The sequence below is a fragment of the Solanum tuberosum genome, unplaced genomic scaffold (assembly GCF_000226075.1).
Source record: "Solanum tuberosum cultivar DM 1-3 516 R44 unplaced genomic scaffold, SolTub_3.0 scf00209, whole genome shotgun sequence".
NCBI classification, from domain to species: Eukaryota; Viridiplantae; Streptophyta; class Magnoliopsida; order Solanales; family Solanaceae; genus Solanum; species Solanum tuberosum.
In genome coordinates this window covers 682,511-707,924 of record NW_006239134.1, presented here as the reverse complement: position 1 = coordinate 707,924, position 25,414 = coordinate 682,511, and the positions used below count along the sequence as shown (strand labels likewise).

General features: G+C 35.1%; 1 protein-coding gene across 3 annotated transcripts in view; it reads right to left on the bottom strand.

The window, feature by feature from the left end:
* Positions 1 to 1,476: 1,476 nt before the first annotated feature.
* The window catches only part of LOC102596920 (coiled-coil domain-containing protein 93), a 33,452-nt gene continuing 9,514 nt past the window's right edge, over positions 1,477 to 25,414 (bottom strand). The window contains exons 5-9 of one of the 3 annotated variants that reach the window (XM_006355857.2): positions 21,038 to 21,077; positions 17,259 to 17,366; positions 7,645 to 7,725; positions 2,458 to 2,580; positions 1,483 to 1,700 (exon numbers count right to left, since the gene is read on the bottom strand). In XM_006355857.2, coding sequence (XP_006355919.1) covers positions 1,638 to 1,700; positions 2,458 to 2,580; positions 7,645 to 7,725; positions 17,259 to 17,366; positions 21,038 to 21,077 — 415 coding nt within the window. In that variant the 3' untranslated portion in view covers positions 1,483 to 1,637. Of the gene's footprint in view, positions 1,701 to 2,457; positions 2,581 to 7,644; positions 7,726 to 17,258; positions 17,367 to 21,037; positions 21,078 to 25,414 lie in introns of all 3 variants that reach the window. The other 2 variants (XM_015312571.1, XM_006355858.2) reach the window with 2 other exon arrangements.

The window sequence follows — 25,414 nt, the reverse complement described above, 5'->3', positions numbered from 1 at the left end:
AATATATATGTATTATAATTGTTTTTTTTAATATATTATGCTTGTTTGGTAAGAAATTGACACATTGTATTATAAGTGTATTAAAATATGTGATAAATGTATTATCTATCAATAAAACTTGTATTATATGTGAATAATAAATTATTCTTTGTAATATGTATTAAAATTGTATTATAAATGTATTAAAAAGTGATCAAATGGGAAAAAAATGTTATTGCTATAAATGATAAATATTTTTTTAATGTTGTATATTTATGTAAGTTTCCCTAGATTTAATCGGCAATAAATAGCCCAGTTTTATTTATCTGGCAAAAAAAGATTTTTAATATTTACTTGACATTAAATAGTCATAATTATTTTTCTTGAAAACTGTTCTTTTTCTTATTTTCTCTCTCTAATTCTAGACACGTTATTTTTTCTCTCTCCTTGTTATTTGTCATTATCAAATTCAAAATACTTAAATAAAAGGAAAAATTACTTGGATGAGTATCTTTTAATAAATAATTACTGATTTTAGTGATATTTTTTTTATTTAATACCATTTATAGAAATATGTCATAATACTATGATAAATCTGCAATATGTATTAAAAGTGAATTATGTATGCAATATATATGTATTATAATTATTTCAAAATATATTATGCTTGTTTGGTAAGAAATTGACATACTGTATTAAAATGTGTGATAAATATATTACCCATCAATAAAACTTGTATTATATGTGTTTTATAAATTGCTATTTGTAATATGTATTAAAACGGTATTATAAATGTATTAAAAGTGATCAAGTGAAGAAACATGTTATTGCTATAAATGGTAAATATTTTCTTAATATAGAATATTTATGTAAGTTTCATAATGTGAATGTGTACACTTTAATTTAATAATAGATATTTTAAATAATTTCCCTCCGTAAGGAATCTTAATATTAAAAATATATTGATACTTATTTTTTTCACAATTTGATTCTCAAAAGTACTTTTTCAAAAAGAGATTGTCCAAACACAATTTGCTTATCAAGAACACTTTTCAAATGAATTAACCAAACAAAAAATATTATTTATTTCAAAACTTTTTTCTAAAAAACTATTTTTAAAAGTAAACAAGTTATTGCAATAGTAAACTAATTATAGCAATAATGTCAAACAGACTCTAAAACATGATCTACCGAGGATTTGAGTTTGAGAATCATATAGGTCACATATATAGAAATTATAATGGGTCAACATAATGTGTACCACCAAAAATAAATAATATGCTTTTTAAATTCATCTGAAAACAATTTCTTGTACATTTATGTTCAGCAATAACGATAAATAATCTTTAGCATAGACTCAAATAATCTCCAATATTGGATTAAATCTACCTTGACATGAAATCTTGTTACATAGCTCCAATTTTATTATGCACTTTCAAGAGAAATATCAATACTGATAATAACTCAACAAGAATCGTTCAAGTCTTGACAGATCAATAGAAATAAATGAAAATGATATGCACCACGAATATGATATAAGGAATTAACTATATTTGTACCTTCATGTATAATTAAAAATTTACTTCAATAATTACTAACATTATTTTTCAGAATCTACATTGTGCATGACTTGAACAAACTAGTATATATAAATTTAATCAACTTGTTAAATGTTCTTGTGAAGTCTGCATGCGAATTCTTTCATTCCTAGCACATTCCACCTGGAAATAATAGAAGCATAACATTAGGAACTACTCATTTGCTGCTGACAAAACGATGTGGTAGTAATTCTGAACTAAAAATTCACATTCATATAACTGTTGAACAAGAAAAGGCTCTTTAACTGCGTAACTGTGATAAAAAGAACATAAAAACTTAATGTGAGATGTTCTTTTTTAGATAAATTTCTTGTCTCACAGCATCATGATTCCTACAATTCGAACAAAATTAGATGTCCTTCCCTAAAAATCTGAAAGAATACCCCCACCAACACCAACACCCCCTCCCACAAACCCCACCCCTAAAGAAACCCAAGGTTCTTGATGGGTTAAGTTCTTCTAAAGTACCTGCGCCACAAGTTTCCTTGAGTAATTATGATAAGAGGAGTCATAGTGATTACAACACATACTTAGCTTGCACAAATGTGAATTTGAAGGTTAGACTAGTTTTCTTTAAAAGCCACACTAAACCTGTCCATATCCAACAAAGCCTGCTTCTATAGAGATGCAAAGCTGCAGAGTCCACATGCTACTCTTTTTATACGTTGTGTCCCTCAATGAGTCAAACTTTAGCAGGATGTATTCAAAAGGTGCAAAATAAATGCTCCCCTCAATGAGTCAAAGTTTAGATGGATGCATTATCAAAGTGCAACATCTTCACTAAAAATTAAAGTGAAATAAAAAGATTTTACGATTCATTTTCAAATATAGCTTCTAAATGTATTATGCTTTCTTCAGATCATATTAATAGGGACCATACCTGGAAAGCCTCTAAGATAGAATTGTAATGCCTTTGCTCTGAAACTGCAGCTGCATATTGCCCCTTGAGAGCTTCATGAGCTTTCTGCTCCGACTGTAGAGCAATTTGCACCTTTTCCAGCTTCTGGGATATGCAGCTCACTAGTAAGTGTTCATATTACAGACCATACAAGCGCCACTAAGAAATATTTTGATCTTTTAATGCTTATACTGAAATTTGTTTCGGATGAGAGAAAAGCGTAGGCAATAGGCAAGAGCAAATATAAATGGCAGAAATATAACTGTCAGTGAAAAAATGGAATATGACACAGAGAAGATCCAGCACTCCTCTACACAACTTGCCAAAAGGAAAATAGGCAATGCAAGAGCCATCAAGGAGATCTTCAATCTTTCCTTTTAAAGGCATTATTGGTTTCATGAAAGGTACCCCCAATGTCACTTACACTCCCACTGAATTAACTACTATCATGCAGGGATTAAAGATTGCTTTACAACATAATCCTACTCCCATTGAAATAGCCTCAGATTCATCAGAGGTAATCAACATGCTACAAAATGGACATCTGACTTACTGTCCGTCAATCTCCGAATGCAGGTCATAGATGCAGTCACAGGATAATCCAACAGTCAGTCACATACAGGGAGAAAAATCAAGTAGGCATCTACTGGCAAAAGAGGGTGCAAAGAGGTAATGTTTAGATAGACTTAGAATTTTGATAGTTCCTCCGATGTTTGCCAACAATGTGTTTGGACAGACATTCTAGAACTACTTTTGCTAGATATATCTCGGGCTATAACATTTCATGTGTTGGACACATCTGGCGAACAAATTAGGAGCAATACTCCCACTACTCTAGAATTTTTCCATATTGGTATGATAATCCTATCCAGTTAACAACCCCTCCCCCTCCCCCCAAAAAAAAAAGAAAAAACCGTGCCTATTAATAATCACCATCACCAATTCACATGACACCGCCCCCTCCTCCAAGTCAATTTTTTGATGAGTTATAACGAAAGCATATTCCTAAACTTCTTGTATCTATCTAAAGGATCAGAGTCTGTGTATTGATTTTAGTCCCTCTATACACTAAATTTCTGGTTATTATGAACTTCTCATTGTTCTGAAAAAGCTTTTTTCTCACATACAGGAATTGATTAAATGCTCTGAAAAAATGAATTTTCAACTGTTCAAGAAAAGTCATACACGCTGCTCTTTCTTTGAGGTATTGGTATAGAGTTCTAAGTATTAAACTCTCCTCTAAACATTGAATATACAGCCATTATTCCAAAAAAAAAAGGGTATCATTCAATTCTACTAATGGATTTACAATAGCACTATCATCTAAAGCTAGTTCTGTCTCATGGTGACAAAAGGGAAATAAAAAGTCAATCCAGCATACTCAACTTGACTTTACAGTCTAGAGTTGCAAATTCAAGTTTCTTTGCCTTAAGTGATGGGGTAAGTAGGAAGTAAAAAAGAAGAAATCACATCATATATGTCTAAGGTTCTCAATATGTCAAGATTTATTGAATTTGAGTAGGAAAGATACTGTAGAATACTCCTTTTCTTTAAATTTGCTTGTCTTACTTTCCTTTTTCCTTCATTTAAAAAAGAATGTCTCTTTCCTAATTTGGCAACTCCTTAATTTCAACATTCCACATTGCATGTTGAAGACCACAAATTTAAAGTGCATTTTGGTACATTGTATATCTTTAGTCAACAACCACAAGATTCAAGTCTTTTTTAATTTCTTAAACTCTATGTCTGGTTAAACTAAGACAACCAAATGGGAACGGAAGGAGTATTATATTAACACTAGTAAACGCGGGAATTTAATATCACGAAATTTATAAAATAATACTTAAAACCTATCCGTCATTAAAACTAAACACTATATTATTTTACATACAAGATTACGTAGTAACGAACATTAATAATGTAAAGGAAAATGAAAATTATAACATCTTATCATTTATCCTTAATAACATAAGCATAAATTTATGATTGTAAAAAAATACCAGGATATGTAACATAAGCAATGGTGTTAGTGAGCAACTCAACAGGAGCAAAGTACACGAATATTTAAAGAAGAAAAAGCAGAAAAATAAGCTCAGAATTTTCGTTGTTTTAAAATGAAAAGGAAATCCCTCTATTTACAAACAACAAAGGGTAGTGTGAACCAAATCGTTTATTGTGCCTTATCGGAAAGGTAACAACTATTTGGAAAAGTTGCAATCCTTCGGAAAGGTCACAACCTTTCATAAAAGTCACAACTTTTCATAAAAGTCGCAACTCTTCTTTGAAGTCGCAACTTTTCATAAAAAGTCACAACTTTTCATGAAAGGGAAGACTAGTTTTGGAAATAAATAAATTAAAGGGAATCCTAGTTTGTGGGAAGTAGAATAAGAAGTTCAAAATTTTCGTTATTTTAAAATGAAAGGAAATCCCTCTATTTATAGACAACAAAGAGTAGTGTGAACAAATGTTTGTTGTGCCTTATCTGAAAGGTAACAACTATTTGGAAAAGTTGCAATCCTTCGGAAAGGTCACAACCTTTCATAAAAGTCACAACTTTTCATAAAAGTCGCAACTCTTCTTTGAAGTCGCAACTTTTCATAAAAGTCACAACTTTTCATGAAAGGGAAGACTAGTTTTGGAAATAAATAAATTAAAAGGAAATCCTAGTTTGTGGTGGCGCCACGTAGGCGGGCCTAGGGTTCTCTTTTATATATATGATATGATATAAGATAACACAAGAAATTGTGTGTTTTCTTATAAAATAGTCACTAAATAGGCATAAAGAATAATAACCTAGCATATTACATAATTAAAATGACAGTATAAGGAGCCTCTCTTCTACATTGATAATAATCAATCCATTACGAAGTAATCTCGCTTGTTTTTTCTTTTTTTTTTTCCGCATCAGATTTAGTAATCAATATCAATTTCAACTAATATATGAATTCTCTGTATCTAAGTGTTCAGCCAATTCACAATGATTATGTTATTTTTCCGTCAGTTGTTAATCTACAGCACCTCTTCTACTTTTTCCAAGTTAGGAACTGGCTATACTTTGTGAAAGCGTAAGCAGAGCTTATTCTAGATCTTGCAAACAAATTTTTATTTGCGATCTACCATCACTTCGTATAATACAAAAGAGCATCTCCTCTACCATTTGTCAGAATAGAGATAAATGATGTTTCACAATACTATGTGATGTACAACAGTACTGAAATTTGGTGTAATATGATATATCATTTTTTGATCAATTCAGATTTTAGAACTTGAAATTGAGGGTGTCACGATAAGAGAAATTTTATGAAACTATTACACATACTATTTCCTCCAGATATAATAGCACTACAAAGTGTCAAAGCCATTTGTTTCAAACTAAAGAAAAACAAATAAAAATAAGATCTAACTCTTTTTTCAGTGCTACCCGAATAGACTGGTGAGAAAAGGAAAAGGAAGAGGAAATTATTTATCTTAACAAACACAAATAGAAAAGAGGCGGACATAAATATATTTAGAGTTCAACTTGTAACAGAAGAAGTAAAATTTATTTAACACCAGTAGTTCATAATCTTGAAATAAAGTAGCTTCTGACAATAGATAAAAGTAACCTGACTGTAAAAAATCATTACACCGCAGATGTACATAAGTGTTTTAAAAGGAGTTTTTGGGGAGAATCAGGAATGCACTGGGGAGACCCGGGGGTAAAAAAATATTGGGAGGTGTAAGCCCAATTGTTTTGGGCGGACGCCTAGTCACTGGGCGAGTTTTTGTTTTGGGGAGCAAGTCTAGAAAGCCTCTCCAGATTACTAGAATTGCTAAACAAGTCTTTAATTTAATACCAAAACCACAAAAGTCGGCTTGTTATAAAATTCTAAAAAATTAAAAAACTTGAAAGTCAATTTTTTATTTTTTATTTTTAGTCCTAATTTTTATTCTCTCTCTTCATCTTTTGTCAGGTAAAGGGGAAAATGACTATTTTTGCAATTTAAAAGCAAAAAACTTCATCTTTCATCACTTGCTCTGGTTCAACGCTTTTGATTAGGTTTCTTTCTCACTTTTTCTTTCTTTTCAAGTTCTTTTGCTCTTTCAAGTTAGTTTATGAATTTCTACTTTAACTTTCTTTCCAAGTCTGGTTAGACTTTTTTGATGGATCATGTTCTAATTAGTTTTTTCATAAATTGATTATTCTCATTAGCATCTTTAGATGAAGAGTTCTATATACATTTTCCATCTTTTTTATATTTATTTCTATGACATTAATTTATAAACTATTAAAAATTAAGTCTCCTGGGGCTTACGCCCAGTGCCTTGAGGCTTATGTCCAGCGCCTCGAGGCTTACACCTTACCCCTTATTAGAAAAAAATATCCCCCCTTGCACTCAATCCTTTTAAGACACTGACGGATATCAGTTAAACTGATCTCTTTATCCTTTTTATTTAAAAAAAAATTCTCACTCAATCAAATAAATTGGAGAAAAAGCTTATAAGAGTAACCATGACAAACTGACATTTGCTAAAAGGTAGTAATATAAAAACCTTGGCAAAGACTAAGCGCCTAGGACTGGATTAGAACTATTATAAGATTTATTTTCCTGTTTTTAAGAGTTCCTCACTCATTCAAAAGAATTGGAGAAAAAGCTTATTAGAGTAACCATGACAAACTGACATTTGAAAAAAGTAGCAAACTAATAATATTGGCAAAGACTGAGTGAATCCTAGGACTGAATTAAAACTACTATAAGATAATTATTTTCTGGTACTAAAATAAGAAAAGTTGTTTTCTTTTGGGAGTTTCTATTGAATGTATCTTCACTTTAAATCATTTTTGTTCTTACTCTTAGTTACATTGTGGCCCAATTTCCCAAAAGTAGCTCAGGTTAAAAGATGTTAGATTAATTTGTCTTAAATAATGAATCAATGGGTTATTTCAGATGTTAATAAATATCTGAAATATAAGATATAAAACTAAAAGACATGACATGGTTTTGTTAAATCATCAGAACATCCAGCTTTTCAACCACAGTGTGCATCTTTCCATGCACCAATTTTCTGTTCCATTTAATAATACATATTAAAATTTCAAATTTATCCCAAGCAGGACGACCAAGAAACTGCTTCACTCTCCCTTGTATATTAGTAGAGATGCATTTCAAGAATGAGGAGCATGGATACCTGTTGAGTCCCGTGCAGAATTCCTTCCATGGAATCAATTAGTTTCTTTCGACCAGCAGGGCTAGTAAGAGCATCTTTGAACTATACAAAGAGAGACAAAAAATGACAAGATAGAAGAAATCAACACTGTCTACAGAAAAAATAGGATGGATCAGAACACAAAGGGAGGAAGATTCAAACAAAGTTTGGATATCAACAAGAAATCAATGTACATTTACATGGTAGAAACCCAAGAAAACTATCAGAGAACTACAAAGTGTATGAGATAGATTACAAAGTATTCTTTTAAATTTAATCTGTGTTAAATCAGTACAGTTACACAAAAGAAGAGGAACTCAGAAAAGCAGCAAAAGTCTTTCCACTCTTCAAGAGAACAAACAACCAAATACACCTCGCTCACTGATCGATAATAAGATCAATAGGTCATTTGACATATAATTTGATGCATTTCACCTCATACTTTGGTGTGTTTTAAGTGCTTTCATTAGTGAAAAATGACCTATTGATGTTAAATTTGAGGATTTTAATGTGTAGGAAGTCATGAGCGAAAAGGAAAAAAATTTGAACTGAAATGAAGAAAAAAAGCAAAATCCAGAGTAATTGCATGCGGGTTGGTGCGTTGCATGGTCATACTCATAGCATCGGCGACTGGCAGATTCTGATGAAGTAATTGCATGCTAAACAGTGAAGTAATTCCTCACTGAATGGTCATCATGTTGGGAGATTTAGTATCCCAACCTTTAGTTTTGAGTTTTGCGCTTTGGTTAATGGTTCGATACTTCCCTTAGGTGCATATGATGTTTTAGCGCTTTGGTTAATGGTTTGATACTTCCCTTAGGTGCATATGATGTTTTAGGACATGTTGGGATGCTTGTTTTGGGACTCAAAAGACTGGGGCGAGTTTCTGCATCATCGGACAAGATGCTAAAATTTTAACAACTGAAACAGAGCCAAGTGCAGCCAGCACTTAGGAAGTACGGCCAACACTTGGCCAATTTAATAGCTGAAAATTGGTAGATTGCTTACCCAAGTGCATCCAGCATTGCCCAAGTGAGGTACTGCAGATATAGCCCGGGTTTGATATTTTATTTCATTCTTTACCATTTGATACCTGAAGGGTTTTGACCTAGATCTTCATCTACAAGCTTGGTGTAAGTGACTCCAACTTGGAATTAAGTCTATTTCATGAAACTAACCAAAGATCTATCATCTAAACATGGAATTAGTTGGGTAAAATTAAGGATTTGAGACATAAACCAGAGAATCACTAAAGTGAGGTTTTGAGCAAGCAAATGGACTTGAAATAAGAATCTAACCATAGATTAGAAATCCTTAGAATATGGATAACCCGATTGTGAATCTTGTTTCGAGGTTTGTCCATGCTGGTTGGAGTTGACTTACACCTAGTCTAGAATTATGGAACGATTCTAGTGACATTGTTTGACCTCATTGAGTATTATTTTGGATAGGCAGAATTGGTGGGATTTAGGACGGAATCGAATAGCAAATACACTTGCGGTCAAGACAGGTCTTGCATCTCCTACCTTATGCAATTGACTGACCTGCCACTTCTTTCCTTCAATAATGCCTCGGCTTCACTTCAAGACACTATTTACCAAGGAAAGACTACTTTGTTTTGAATGGAAGTGGCAGGCTTGGTACGGTTCGCTTATCCATCGGCAAACAGGTGGCACACACTATACTCAATTGGACTATCGCCCGGTGAATCTTTCATAGAGAAGCACACCAGGTGCTCCCTTAATCTGCACTCCAGGCTACTCAAGTTCGTTTGGTAGATTGAGAGCGACAAAGGTGGTTCACAAAGGTTAAGGCTAGCTCGGACCGGGAAAAGTTAAGGATTTGACCTCAATGAGGGAACTCTTTCCAAATTGACTTGTTTTACACTAACGAGCGTACATGCGGATACTAGGGCTTATATGCTTTCCGGGGTATAGGATTACATTGCTAGCTATGCTTAGCATGTGACTCCCTTTGTCCCAATTAATGTGGTACCCTTTCCTTTTTGTTCTGTCCCAAAACCTTTCTATAATTTATTGAACCTAGTAACTGTGTATGTATCTCATTCTTAGAAAAACAGTACATAGGTTGTACTGAAACCATATTTACAAGATTTACTTTAAAATCCTACTATCTTTTTCCTAAAATGAGTCTAAAACATCAATTAGAGATCGTATCATTTGAGTATAACTGATTACACCAAAAACATAGTATCGAAAGATTATTTAGCTCGACCTTCCACATACTATTCTCTATGCCATCAAACATCTAGATTCTAGAGTTCCTATCCTTCTAAATTGTCCACCAAATGTTAGCAGGACTATCCTCCATCTATCACGGTTTTTTGCATGCATACCTTCTTCGTCCCAGCTCTGGTTTGCTTCAGTAATCGTGCCTGGCTAAGTGCAAGATATGCATATTCCCTTGAGATTTAAGAATATCCTCCTCAGCTGTCCCGTGATTTTACAGTGAAGAAATAAATAGTTAACTGTCTCAGCAGTCTCACCATAAAAGAAACATCTAGGACATAATGGTATCCCTCTCGTCATCAAATTATCTTGAGTCAGTACTGCTTCATTAGCTAACAACCAGACAAAACAGCCCACTTTGTGTGGTATTTTGGTTTGCCAGATACCTTTCCATGGCCAATTGTTTGAACTCTGAGTGGAGGGATTCATCCAGTTGTAAGCATTACTCACCTTGAAAAGGTTCTTTCTCCATTTCCACCATAAAGTATCTTTTCCAGCCTCCAAGTCATTGAAGTGATCTATGATTGCTGAAAAAGTCTGTCACTCTTTGAATCTCCCAATCATTAAACTACCTTCTTAGGGATTCCAATGAGACGGTGCGGGGCGGAGGCGGGGCGGGGCGGGTTGAGCTTAACCCGCAAAAAATTTAAGCCGCCCCGCATAACAATTCTTTTCATTTTCAACCCGCCCTGCATAAACCCGCCCCGCATAAATTGTTTAATAGTTTCCTTTTCTAGGTAAGTTTGATACTAAAAAAAAATTCATAAAAACAAATTTATTCTTTTATTAAGTTATATTAATTTAATAGATAATGACTTAAAATTTTATGTTTTATAGGTCAATTGGAAGCATGTAAGAAATTGTATTAGTTTTGATTGAACCATTTTCATTTACTATCTTGAACAATTTAGTAACTTTAAAGAAATATCTTAATAGATAATGCTCTACAACTGTTATAACATGTAAAAAGGTAAAATTAAGATTGAACCCGCATAAAATCGCATAGACCCGCAAACCGCCCCGCATTAGTTTCTAAAAACCCACTTCAACCCGCCCCACATAACCTTAAACCCCAACCACCCCACATAGCCTTAAACCCACCTCGCCCCGCCCCATTGCCATTCCTACACCTACTGAAGATAAGACCCCATCCTTGAGGAGTCCGAGCTCTGCAATAGTCTTCTGCTGATGAAAAGTTAAGGAGTGTATGTCTGGGAAAAGAGCTCCCAGTTTGCCTGACTCGTGGCAGTCATCCTTCCAAAATCAGTTTTGTTCCCAATAATCCCTTTGATCTTACTGTTGGCCTTGAATTCATTCCACAGTTCTGATAGACCTCAATAAGGTGTGCTTATCTCCTTGGTCATCCAATTACCTTTCTCTTCATACTTTGCACAGATGACATCCTTGCATAGAGACTAATTTTCATGGCTATATTTCCAAAACCATTCATTTTGAGAGCCTTACTCCGTATTTTCAGATTCTTGAATCCTAATACCCCTCTCTCTTCCCAACTGTCACTCTTTCCCACTTAACCAAATTATATCCCTTCCTTTTTTTATTTTCTTGCCATAGAAATTTCCTTCTAATTTAATCCAACCTGTTGATAATTGATGTGCTGGGAAATTACGGCACATTTAATACTTTTTGATAAGGAATTTATGCAAGCCTTAAGCACATTTTGTATGAAATGATGGATTTTTGTCAGTGTTTCAGGTAAACAACTAAAATGGCAAGAAATGTGAAGTTACAGACGGATTAGTCCACGGTCCATCAATGGCATTGACGGACCTTCATTGGTGCCGTGATAAGGCCAAAATCCTGCAGACAAGGACGAATTCAACCACGGTCCATAGAAGGAAATGACGGACCATCAAAGTCATCATAAATATCCAAAAAAAAAACCTGCAGACTAAAACTTTAAGGAAAGTGTAAAATTCAGACCATAAAATAGATCGACAATCCATAGGAGATCCTATAAGTAGAAGAATCGGAGACTTGAATATGCAGAGGATCCTGTTGATGATGAACAGGATGGCCTGTGGAAACAAATGAGGGGCCGTGATTTCTCCCGTGGAGCAGACAGCTGAAGTTGACTTTTCACTAACGGTTGACTACGAACAATTGACAAACTGTCATTGAGGGTTGCGGTCTGTTTGAAGCAGCGTCAAAAGCCTTTCCCAGTTCTGATAGGACTCATTATTTATTGTCTATTAATATTTTCCTTAGGTTTTTAGAACAGAATGTTGTATGTCATAGGAGTTTTTGCGATTTTTGAGTTTGTGGATACTTTGCTACGCTTTTCTAATTCAATCTTTCAGTTTACTTCAATCTAATTCTTCATATGTACTATGCTTTCAGTTATTAAGTTTGTTTGTACTCCAATTATGAGCAGCTAAACCTCTTGCTAGGGTTGTTAACCTGTATGATGGGAAGTTCTTAAGATACATAAATCGGTATACACGGTTAGAAGGTTTTTGATGAATAATTAATTTGTAATTCTCTCATAGAGATTAATGGTTGCAGAGGTTGATCACACCATTGCTCAAATTCAATTCGGAAGAGTGAGTTAGGTTTTGGTCGATTAATTATCAAGAACTCAAGGCAGTAACCCTGGTTTAATAAATCTGCATAGGAATATGTTGGCTTTACTTGGCTTAGTATGATCAATAATTGATATCACTTCAGTTGTTTGCAAATTTAGTAAACGGAAAGTATGCTTAACTGTTGGAAACCACTAGATGTTAGAATATAAGATCATTGCTCATCAAAAACAACCTGACAAACTGCCCGTATCATGGGGTTGGAAATTAGGGCAATGAGAGGGCCAAGGAAGACGCATTTGCAGACTTGACAGTACTATGTGAGGAGGTCTCACAAGCCAGAGCAGATATTGCTGAGTTGCTGTCCAGATCAGCCCCCTTATTCGATGATCCCGCCTCTCATAAGCATCCTTAACAGAGAGGGGTGTGGTCCTATGAAGATAAAATAGAAAAAAAACATGTTCCATATTTTCTGAGGCGACTTCACAGTGAAGAAGGACATGTCCAGTAGTTTCAGCCTCCTTTTTGCACATATAGCATCTGTTTGGGAGTTGGATTTTCCTTTTCTTCATATTATCTTGAGTAATACATGCCTCATATAGAGTTGTCCAAGTAACACATACAACCTTAGTGGGAGATATAGAATAAAATGTATGGGAAAAGACATCAATTGGTACCTACTCATTTGCCTCCTCTTCCTGGTTTTGTTGGGAGTTCAATTTCCGCTATTAGGTACAATGAGTAGCCATGTGCAGACCACAGCATGTAAAACACCCACTTCTCTGCATGAAGGGCCCTTTGTGGATGCAACACTATTGCTGCCTGAGGAGAGTCTTAAGAGTTATTTGCACCTGATCTCCCCCACCTCTATTAAGACCACCCCGGCTAGGTTGGTCCCCAGTGTAGTTTTGAAGGTTGTAACTGATTGTCCCTCCAGGATTCCACCTAATAATCCGCAAGGCACTCAACAGTTTGCATTGCCTTGACAAAATTATCCACCCTTCACTGCTGCAGCTCCAAGTGAGCAAAAGGCTTCGTCCCTTCCATGAGAGCAGAAAACTCATGCACATAATCCCTTATTGACTTCATTTGGTGTAGCTCCCAGAGTCATCTTCATGCATTGTACTACATAAGTCCTCTCATGTCTCCAGAGTGTCTTCACCAGCCCTAATGGCTTCATACTTCACTCACCACCAAAGCTTGGTATCCCCTCGCAAATACATGGCAGCAGTTGCTACCTTCTTTGCTTCTTCTAGCTCCCCACGGCCTTAACGTACTGATCGATGTCGAAGATGAAGTTCTCAACTTCATTGGCATTCCGAGCACCGTGCTAGGACTTTCAGGAAGATGCTTATCGTGGAAGAAGAGCCCAAGCATGAGTCCAAAAATTGTGGAGAAGAGTGGACTAAGTGTAACACATTTCATGGTCCATGTCAAAATCCCAGAGGAAAATTGGTGTCACATGGAGCTCAAAGGGAGATGAAAATCAAGCCCACATGGAGTCAAAGGGTGCTGCAAATCAAGCCTAAAATAGGCTGAAATTCACGCCCAAAACATCCTAAATTGGGCTTGTGTTTTTGGAGCAAAACAAAGGCATTCTTTCCTTTATTTTTTTTGTTTGATTGTTTGGCAGAAAGTGTGACATTAATTTTTACTTGTTTTCCTAGTTTAAAGTTTTCTAGTTAGGATTTACTATTAGTTATTTTCATAAAAAAAGGATTAGAATCCCATGCTATTTGCGATGAAGTGTTCGACATCTCCCTATATATAGCTGTGGATTTTGTTCTTTGAGTAAACAACATTATTATCAATATTATTGAGAGTTCTTTTCTTTAAACCTTCGTGCATTGGCTACTTGGGATTTATCTTATAACCTTACAAGAAAGATTTCTTTAAGAGATAAGACAAATCATGTGGTTGATATCTATGGTTCTTATTTGAGCTAATAATTAGATAAGGTTATTAGTCTTATACTAATCATTGTCTTTAATTATTCAATTAGGAGTCTAAATCACTTGCATCTAAGTTGTTGAATTGAATTTACTAGTAAAAAGGATTAGTCTTATTTCGCAAATTAGGTCTACTACAATTAATTAGGGTTCTTAGCACTTCATTTCGAAGTTTGGAGATTCTATTCTCTAATTGCGGTTATCTTAATTCCATGTCTGTAATCTTTGTATTTAACTTCTGCATAATTTTCTTGTTTTTCTTCAAGTAACTCGATTTTTATCAAATGGTATTAGAGTGGTTCTATCAAGATTCCGTTCTTGATAATACTGGGAGTTTCTTCACCAAAAAAAAAAAAAAAATTAGAACTCTTGCTCATCGCGGCCCTCTATGGAGTGAATCAGGACTCTTGTTTTTTCCTGTTTGTTAGAACTCTTGCTTATCGCAACCCTTTAAGAAAGTTGACATTTATCAATAAAACAGGTTGGACCTCCATCAAATTACAGATATTAGGAACTTTCTCAAAAAAGTTCCAAGGTCTGTAATTCCCCTTAATGAATTGCAAAATCAGCAATCATAGGCAAGTCAAGGAACAAAATAACAAGGTATTAGACCTGTGTGTTGGGCCTGATTTTCCTGTTAATCATCCAGTGGCTCAATAAAAAATTAGGGACCTTAACACAGAGACACAGGATGAAAGAGCAAGCATTGTGGAGAAAGATCCTTGCAGACAAGTATGGGAAGAAATGGAAAGATGGAGAACCTACCACAATATGAAGCCACATGGGATATCTTTATGGAGAGACATTATGAAATAGCATATAAGGGGCCCTACAAAAAGATTTTGGCAAGAAAGGTGATGGGAAATGCTCTACAATGATGCCTCCCTGACAACATACACTATATTGAGCAAGAAGAAAGCAGAAGTGGCCGAGATTGCAAGGAATAAAGAAGAAAGAATACTAAAGGATTTGACTTCTGAAGAAACAAACATGCCATACTGAGATATGAAAGAGCTGAATAGTTTGTTGGGAAATATCATATAAAATGAATGTCAGTCATGGAAAGAGAAGAACGATCATGTATTCAGTGTTTAAGTCTTTCTATAGTGACTGTTGAAAAGGGAGAAGACTCAGAAGAGAGTTTCTGCATACCCAACACGGATCCAGAGGGCATCAAGGAAAATTTCAATCTTTACTTGGACAGCAGAATGGGGAACCATTTAACAGGAGATCTTGAGGAGAAGAAAGATATCCACCTCAATTGGTGTTTCATGCGCAAGCACGCAGAGTGGATGCCAACCATTTACAACTTTGTTTCTTGGTCGCATACAGTTTATGATGTAAGATGTTAAGAATATCTACGGTTGGAATGGGTGACACCATTGACAATAAGAGAATTATTCCTGCATGGAAATTCAGAAGAAAGACGATAGAAGGGGGAATAGCGCCCTTAACATGGACAATTCGGAAAGAGAAAAGGAAGAGATTTTGAAAGCGGTGGAAAGTGCTTTCAAACAGATCAGCTATTTTTTTTTGGTATACTCTTGAAGAACTTTTTGATATCCCTACAAGTGTTGATAATTGATATCTCTACACTCTCTGAAGAATCATGACCTTTTAGTAAGATTCTCTACATTTTTTATGCGGGGTTCCCACCATATCAGTAGCATTAGCTTAAACAGAAAAAACATAATAGTATTATATACACCAAAAGGATATAGGTTTTGTTGGTGTTTTTTAAAAAATGGGGCCGCAAAAAGAATGATTGACATATCTCGCAATGGATTGAAATGACTTTCAATAGCTTTCAATAGTTTAATTAAGCATTGAGGGGCTTTAAATAGCCAACATAAAAAACATAATCTGCATAATTTGAAATTTAAAAAAACCTAAAATATCTGAATAGTTCAAACAACCTAACTAAAATTCAAAATTCATATACATCTTAAACTAAACAACTTATTTTACTAAAAGTTACGACAGTAACTAAAAGCAAACTTCAACACTCCTCCTTTGCTTTAGTTATTGCAATTGAAAAAATGCTCCTCCTCAATTTCTGCTTTGGTAGTTGATGTTGGATTTTTCAGTATTTATGAACTTGCAAAATTTCTTCTTTTTTTCTTTTTCTTATTTTCGATTTTGTGCTTCAAAAACACCTTCCATGACATTGTCTTGTGTAGAAGTTTTTTTGAAAGTGCTTTTATTTGGATATTTGTAGGATTTGCAAAATATTGTTGTAAATTTTCTTCCTTCACAACATCACATATCACATAGGTTTCAAAATATGATTTTATTCTCACACACCAAATTTGATAGTTTTCGTCTGTGAAAACTTTTGGGGCATTCAAAGAGAGACTACTGCTTGCCATTATTTTTGGTTAAAAATTGGTTTTAAAAAGCCTGTGCATTGAAAAAAGCACGAGTTGAAAATAGTAGCCCTGACGGGTTAAATGGATAGCCCTGATGGGTTAAAAGAGTAGCCCTTACGGGTTAAAAATGGTATGGTAGTTCTTTGAAAGATTTCACAGATCCCGTGGGATCAATGAAGCTTTGATATCACTGTTGGTGTTTTTTTAAAAATGGGCAACAAAAAGAATTGAATTGAAATGTCTCTCAAAGGATTGAAATGACTTTCAATCGCTTTCAATAGTTTAATTAAGCATTGAGGGGCTTTAAATAGCAAACATAAAAAACATAATCTGCATAATGTGAAATTTCAAACAACCTAAAATATCTCAACAATTCAAACAACCTAACTAAAATTCAAAATTCAAATTCATCTTAAACTAAACAACTTATTTTACTAAAAGTTACTACAGTAACAAACTTCAACAGGTTTCTTTTGCTTAGTACAATACCTGTGAGCGTATGGAGTTCAGTAATGATGTTTCCTTTAGCATCAATTCTTTTATCCCCAACAATGTATTGTAAGTAGCATAGTATTTACGGGTTTGACGATCCTTGGCCTGCATGACTCATTTTAGAGGTTAACAAAGTGCACAAGGAAGTGAAAAAAAAATTGTTATAGGAAAACTTATGCTCCTAGGGACAGGTCCCAAGAACCCTCTCTCTCCTACTTCTTAGGAGAAAGAAACCACTTTTTCCGGCGGTAACCTGCCGGAATCCTTCCTATCTTTCGCCTCTCACACAAGCTACCACTTTTTGTGTTAGCTTCATCCTCTCTTCTTTTCTTTCCAGAACTGATCATGAGGGAAAACAGAATATATTTCAATGCAGGGCACACGTCTTTTAACATTACAAGGTGGAAAGCCAACAACTCGGTGTGGTACGATTGGGTGGAAAGAAGTCGCAGGTTGATGGGAAGATCTGAGATGAGCAGTAAGACCATGGAGTGGATCTACGTCACTCAAAAGGAAGCATCTACAGATCAAAATAACAGTCACTTTTATATGAGAGAGAAAAATGAGCACGGAAGATACATGAGCATCCGCTCCTTAAATAAGGAAGGTATTGATCACCCCTGAACTGGCCTTGAATGTGGGTTGGTGTGACGTTGCTTTCAAAATCGAAAAATCCATTAACGTCCTCTGAGACAGTAAGGACAGGTCCCCCAAGAATGACTGAAGCCAACTACCCTTATGCAAAAGCATTACAAGACGGTAAATGGTCATCAAAGAATCTCCAAGAAGCTGAGGTAAGGAGCAAGAAAGGTATCATTGAAGTCTCTGCAAAATCTGGGAAGCAAGAGGATGGGCTTTTGAAAGGGTGCCTAATTGGAGGTCTAGACGAAAACATATAGGAGAACCCAACCCTTTGCTGATATGAGAAGATGGTCATCAAGTTCATGGAAAAGTACCTTCGGGGTAAATATCTATGAAATGAATGAACATAAGTTCCCTTTTTGAGTTCTCTAACAGACTCATGGCAGAACAGATGTTGATATTCATACATATTGTGGATGATATTCAATAGCAAGAAGGTGCCCAGAAGGGGGAGGCCTAGCCAGTGTAGTCAAAGGCGCGCTTTAGTGTGCTCAAGCCCTCAAGCGCTCAAAACGTGTTGAGCGCTTCGCCTCGCTTTATGTGCGTTTCAGTGTCGTCATCAAGGTTCTAAGGCAAGCTTTTCCTTGCCAATGAGCCTTTTATGAAGAAGTGAAACTAAATAATTGATATTTCACTTAACCATAAATTTTTTTCAATTTCTTTGGTCATATATTTGTCATTCATGTTTATAATTATTAGTCTTGGACTAAACATATATATTTGTATTCTTTTCTCCCTTTGCGCCTTTTTTCATTAAAGCCCACGCTTTATTTGTGCTTAAAGCCCCCATGGACCTTAGAGCTTTTTTGCGCTTTCTGCCTTTGATAACACTGAGAACAGGTGGTGAAAAAACAACGGGAATGGCAGAAAAGGAATTTCAATCTTGAATGGTGGAGCCCTACGTCGGGATACATATCAAATTGAAGCTTTGTCAAGGAAACTTGGGTAAGAGCAGTTGGAATCCCTTTACACCTATGGTCACAAAAGGTGTTTCATGAAATTGGCGAGGTATGTAGGGAGTGGTTGGCAATGGAAAAAGACAGCTTTGAAATCATCTAAAAAATGGGCCAGAATTTTAGTCTCAAATGACGGGAGAAGCGTTCCGAGATAGGTAGCACTTTCTCATGACGGGTTCACGTCTGACATTCCGATATGGGTCGAGGGGAAAACGAGAGTGGAAATCTCGCCGGAACTCACCAGAAAATCAGTCGGAGAAGAAGATGATTTGAATTACTCTTTGATGTGGCTAGAGTGGAAGCCTAGAAGTGACTCATCTGCAATATGCAGATGATACACTCATCTTCTGTGGGACTGAAGAAGATCAACTCAAGCATCTGAGGGTGATCCTGGTTTTGTTTGAAGGGATTTCGGGGCTTCGTATCAACTGGAGAAAGAGTTCTCTGTATCCTATAAATGATGTAGCTAACATGGAGGCTCTGAATATAATACTGGGTGGCCAGGTGGGATTCCTTCCTACCACATACTTGGGGATGCCTTTCGGAAATCATTCGAGATTTGGAATACAGTGATTGGAAAATGTGAGAAGAAATTGGCCGGATGGAAGGGACAATACTTGTCTCTTGGAGGCAGAGTCACACTAATCAACTCTGTTATAGTTTCCATTCCAACCTACATGATGTCACTATTTCCAACCCTAGCAAGGATTATCAACAGATTGGACAGAATCAGAAGGAAGTTCCTATGGCAGGGAAATAAAGAAAGAAAAATGATATAATCTAGGAAGGAAGTTCCTATGGCAGGAAAATAAAAGAAAGAAAATGATATAATCTAGGAAGGAAGTTCCTATGGCAGGAAAATAAAGAAAGAAAATGATATAATCTAGGAAGGAAGTTCCTATGGCAGCAAAATTAAGAAAGAAAATGGTATAATCTAGTTAAACGGAAGGAGGTGATTGTATAAAAGAGATAAGGGGAAATGGGAATAAAGAACTTGAAAAACTATAAAAGCACCTTAGAACGAAGTGGCTCTGAAGGTATGCAAAGGACAAGTAGCACTTGTAGGGAAAGACTAAGAAGCAAAATATGAGGAGGATAGGTGGATGACAAAGGAAATTACTGGACCATATGGAATGAACCTATGAAGGTCTATCAGAACTCTATGGAATGAACTTGAGAGAAACACCAAGATCAAAGTGAACAACGGGGGAAAGACGAGGTTTTGGAAATAGGAATGGCATGAGGCAGGCATCCTAGAAAACCTCTTTCTAGACTTGCACAACATAGCAATACAACAACACAGTACCATAGCAGAAATTTGGACACAGAGGATGGGACATCACCTTCAGGAGACAGAGTAATGATTGGGAAATTGTAAGAGTGGCAGAGTTTCTCAACATAATTGGTCAGCTCAGTGGGACACAAGAGGGGGAAGATGAGCTATGGTCGCAGGGCTGTGGGAAAGGCACATTCAAGGTTAGCAAAGCATAAAAGAAATTTCCCCAACCAACAGCGTATCAACTGGCCATGGAAGAATATCTGGAGGGTCAAATTCCTTATAAGGTTGTCTGTTTCGTCTGGCTCTTATCCAAAGAGGCAGTGGTTTCACAGGATAACTTAATGAAGAGGGGATAACGTTATGCCCTAGATATTTATTTTATCCAGAGAAGGCGGAAACCGTAAACCAACTCTTTTTGCACTGAGTTTACAGAACAATTATGGAGGTTGTTTCTAAACTTGAGAGGTATATCTTGGTCCATGCCAGGAAAGATCAAACAGACACTTCAAAGCTGGGAAGAGATAGGGGTACTGGCCAAAAGCAGAAGCAGATGAAGAATCATACTAGCCAATAGATGGTAGACTATATGGAGGAAAGAAATTCTAGGTGTTTTGAGAACATAGAAAATAGCATATATCAGATCAAGTTGAATTATATCTTGACTCCGTGTTTTTTGGTGTAATCAGATTTGGTCTATTATCATATATCTATTATTGACGTTCTAACTTCATTATAGACATAGGATTTTGTAAATATGGTTGTAGTTCAATCCATGTACTACTCTTTACTTATATATAAATATAAATTTGCCAGTTTCAAAAGAATAAGAAGTGATTGACAAGGACCTGAAATGTGAGTCATGGTCAAACAAAGGTTCATGTCACTGACTATGGTTGTACCTGAATATGAGTATAAAGTTCTGACAATCGGAGTTCATACCTGCAGAAGAAAAGCTCCGTCATAAGTATGAGTACAAGGCATTAATAAATCCAACCACATTCATGGCTAATAACAACCATACCAACACAGAAATAAATACCTAGTGATCCGAATATAAAATTCAGAAACAAGGGAAATTCAGTTGACCAAAGTCAATATCAAAGGCTAGTGGGGAAGTTGATCTACTTATCACACACTCGACCTAATATGGCTTTTGTTGTAAGCTTAGTGAGTCAATTTATGCACTCTCTGAAGAAGGAGCACCAAGAAGCGGTCAACAGGATTCCAAGATATTTGAAAAGCTCACCAGGGAAAGGATTGTTTTGCAAAAAAGGTCAAGATAGGGGCATTGAAAGCTTTACAGATGCAGATTAGGCAGATTCTACTATTGATAGGAGGTCTACATGAGGATATTGTACTTTAATATGGGGAAATCTCGTGACTTGGAGGAGTAAAAGCAGAATGTTGTAGCCTGTAGCAGTGTTGAAGTTGAATATCGATCTATGGCCCATGGGATCTGTGAAATGATTTGGCTCAAGAAGATGATGGAAGAACTAAAATAGTGTTTGTGTTATCAATGAAGTTGTACTGTGACAACAAAGCCGCCATAAGTATTGCTCGCAATTCAGTTCAACATGACAGAACAAAGCATGATGAAGTGGATAGACACTTCATAAAAGAGAAAATTTTAGAAGAAAATGTGTGCATGCCTTTCATCCCAAATCAGCAAATTGTGGATATTTTCACAAAAGACTTGTTTAAACCAAAGTAGGAAATTCTTGTAAGCAAGTTAGGCATGACAAATATTTACATGCCAACTTGAGGGGGAGTGTTGATTTAAAAATCTAAGTGTGATCAGATATGATTTTGTAGGATTTAAATTGATCTAATAAAATCATATCTGATATGCTATTGAATAGGTTAGGATATTAGATCAAACAAAATCATCCCTTGAATCTCAAATCCCCTTGAATCAAGGAATTTGATTGCTAGTTAGTTTATTTTTCTATGCTATAAATTTGTATGTTTATGGATGAATTATATTGTAAAATTTTGGTACCAAAACATACAAAAAGCTCAAGTAGTGAGAATTTCACAACAACTTATAAGGAGGCAACAACACATACACTTACAGATTTCAGATTTCCTCATGGCCTTGACTAATCATTTGAAGCTTGTAGTAATATAACAAAGTGGCCCAATGTTGGGTAACCCAACATCAGAGAGGGGTCTAACTTTAATATCACGTTAGGAAAATGCACATTGGGCATGTTACGACCCCAAAAGTTAGCTCAAGTGATGAGGATTGACCCAAAGCAAAATACAACTAATTTAACCGGTGTGGAACTCTAACAATAACAAATAAAGGTTCAACAACTCACTTTTTGACAGAGAGAGAATGTGTGTATTAATGAATGTTAGAATCCTAGGAATATTGTATAGCATATGTGTAAATATAGTAGGTAGCTTATTTACTCCTAGATCTACTCCTATTTTAATTAGGTATTGATTTGTATTGATTTCCTTTCCTTTTTAGGACATGTAAACTTAGCTATTTAAACCCCAATAGTTTGTGGGAATAATCAGGTTGAGTTCTCTCTCAAACTCTTGTCTTCTCACAACGAGCATGTTTCAATCACCTAAGAGAAGGATAGTAAGTTAATGGTGTTTCACCACCACTTTAATTGTTATGCTTAGTGAATGAAAGCATGAGCACAATTTGCTATCTGTTGTGCTCAATGGGCTAATGGATGAACTTCTACGGGAATTATGATATTAGAACATGCCAACCCCAAATTAGATTATTTTTTCTCTTAAACTAGTATGACTGGGAACCTTAGTTGTGGTTCAAGAAAATTAATATAGATCAGAAGACATCGAAATTGAGGAACTAAACTTCTTATACCTGGATAAACTCATTAAAAAGAAAAAAACAATTTGATGGGTTCTATAAGGGCTAATTGGTACGTGATGCCATCTAATTTTCTATTCTTTGTTCTGCCATCTTTCTAGAGTAATTTCAATACTACCCAAACTGTTGATTTTGTTTTTACTGCAGTAATATTTTAGCATAGTAAGTTACCTAGCTTTAGGATGAATTTGAATTTTAAATATTTCTTAGGTTATTCTAATTGTTGAGATTATTTAGCCTTTTTTGAATTATTTTTTTTGCAAATTTTCTGCAAATTATGTTATCAAGTTGGCTATTTAAAGCCCTATTATGCTTAATAAAAATATTGAGAGATATTTCAATCAATACATTTTGCTAGCCCGCTATTAAAAACACCAACAGTGGTATCAAGAGCTTTAATGATCTTACGAGATCTGTAAGTTCTTCCAAAGAACTATCATATCATTTTTAACCCGTAAGAGGTATTTTTAACTCATGGTTTTTTCAATGCACAAGTTTTTCTCAACCAATTTTTAACCTAAAAAATGGCAAGCAACAGTCTCTCTTTGAATGCCCAAAAATTTCAACTAGTGAAAACTATCAGATTTGGTCAATGAAAATGAAATCATATCTTGAAGGCTATGATCTGTGGCAGTTGTAACGAAAGATATACCCTTACAATCTCTCCCTACAAATCCTATCCTTTTCCAAATTAAATCTCATTCGGATGAAAAAACCAAATAATTCAAAGTCAAAACTGTAATTCAAAATTCAGTTGCGGATTCAATTTTTCTAAAATCATTGGTTGTGAGACAGCAAAAGAAGCTTGGGAGAAATTTTAAAGAAAAAATATAAAGGAAGTGACCAAGTCGGACAAATGCAAATTTTGAATTTGGAAAGGGATTTTGAATCTCTTAGGATGCAAGAGGATAAAAAAATTGTTAAAGTATTCTGACAAGATTTCTTTGATTGTTAATAAAATCTGGTTGCTTGACGAGAATTTCAAAGATGACAGAGTAGTAGAAAAAATTCTTGTGACAATTTCAGAGATATTCGAGTCTAAAATTTCATCTCTGGAAGAATCTAAAGATCTCTCTACTATCTCTGTTGAAGAACTAATAAATTCTCTTCAAGCACAAGAGCAAAGAAGAGCCTTTAGACAAGATAATGTTACTGAGGGTGTTTTTTATGTATAAAACAGAAAAGAAAAAGGTAATTATCCTCTTTGCAATTACTGTAAAAGAAAAACACACTTGAAATTTTTTTGTTAGTGGAGACGTGATGCAATATGTGGAAATTGCAACCAAGCCGGCCATGTTTCAAAAGTGTGCAAGCTTAAAAACAATCCTCAAGCACAAGCAACAAAAGCAGAAAAAGAGGAGAAGCAACTTTTTAAAATTGTAGTATCTAAAGGAAAGGAGGAGTGTTGAATTTGCTTTTAGTTATTGCAGTAATTTTTAGCATTATAGGTTACCTAACTTTAGGATGAATTTGAATTTTAAATATTTGTTAGGTTGTTTTAGTCGTTGAGATTATTTAGCCTTTTTTTATTTTTGTAATGCATATTTTCTGCAAATTATGTTATCAAGTTGGGTATTTAAAGCCCTATTATGCTTGATAAAAATATTGAGAAAATATTTCAATCAATACTTTTTGTTGCTCCATTTTTAAAAAAACCAACACAAACAACCAAGAAACTATGGAGGCCATCAAACCTATAATCTATTAAAATATATCTAAAGCCTACAAGCTAATATGCTCTTATGCAGTTTTTTATCTCCAAATCATCATGGTGGGATGCTGGAGAATCAAATCCCACCTCCTACTAAGATATTCACAATAGTAAGACTCTGAAACTTGGAGTCTTGGACAAAAGTCAAACATAAAATCCTCTAATTTTGTATACTGGTACTCTTTCACTAAATAAACTTGAAGCATCTATAAAGTAGTTAGACAGCTTGTGTAGATTGTTTCATTAACAAACTAAAAGCAGATAATCAACAGCTGAAAGCCAATTCCAGGGTTTTCTAAATCAATATCATAACTAATTGCTTTCATTCATCTCAGCTAAATGCTACCCTATTAATTCTAGAAGCAAACACTTCTTCACAAATGTAAGGGCTTACAAGATTTAGGCTAGGATGAAATGAGGTTTCATTGATAAATAATGAAAGCTTAAAGAGTTCAAGTACCTTTAGATAAGGATAGACTCTCACATAACCTTGCACCCAAGGAGAGTGGCCTAATAGTCTACGTAGTGGGTCAACAACCATTAGGTATCAGGTTCAAATCTCAGTCGAGGCAAAAACATAGTGATTTCTTTCCATCTATCAAAACCTTGGTGGAAAGAGTTACCCAGTACCTATGATGGTGGGAAAGTTGACCAAGACATCACAGTTATCAAAACAGAACGAAACAAAAAAGACCCCCCCCCCCCAGCGGACTC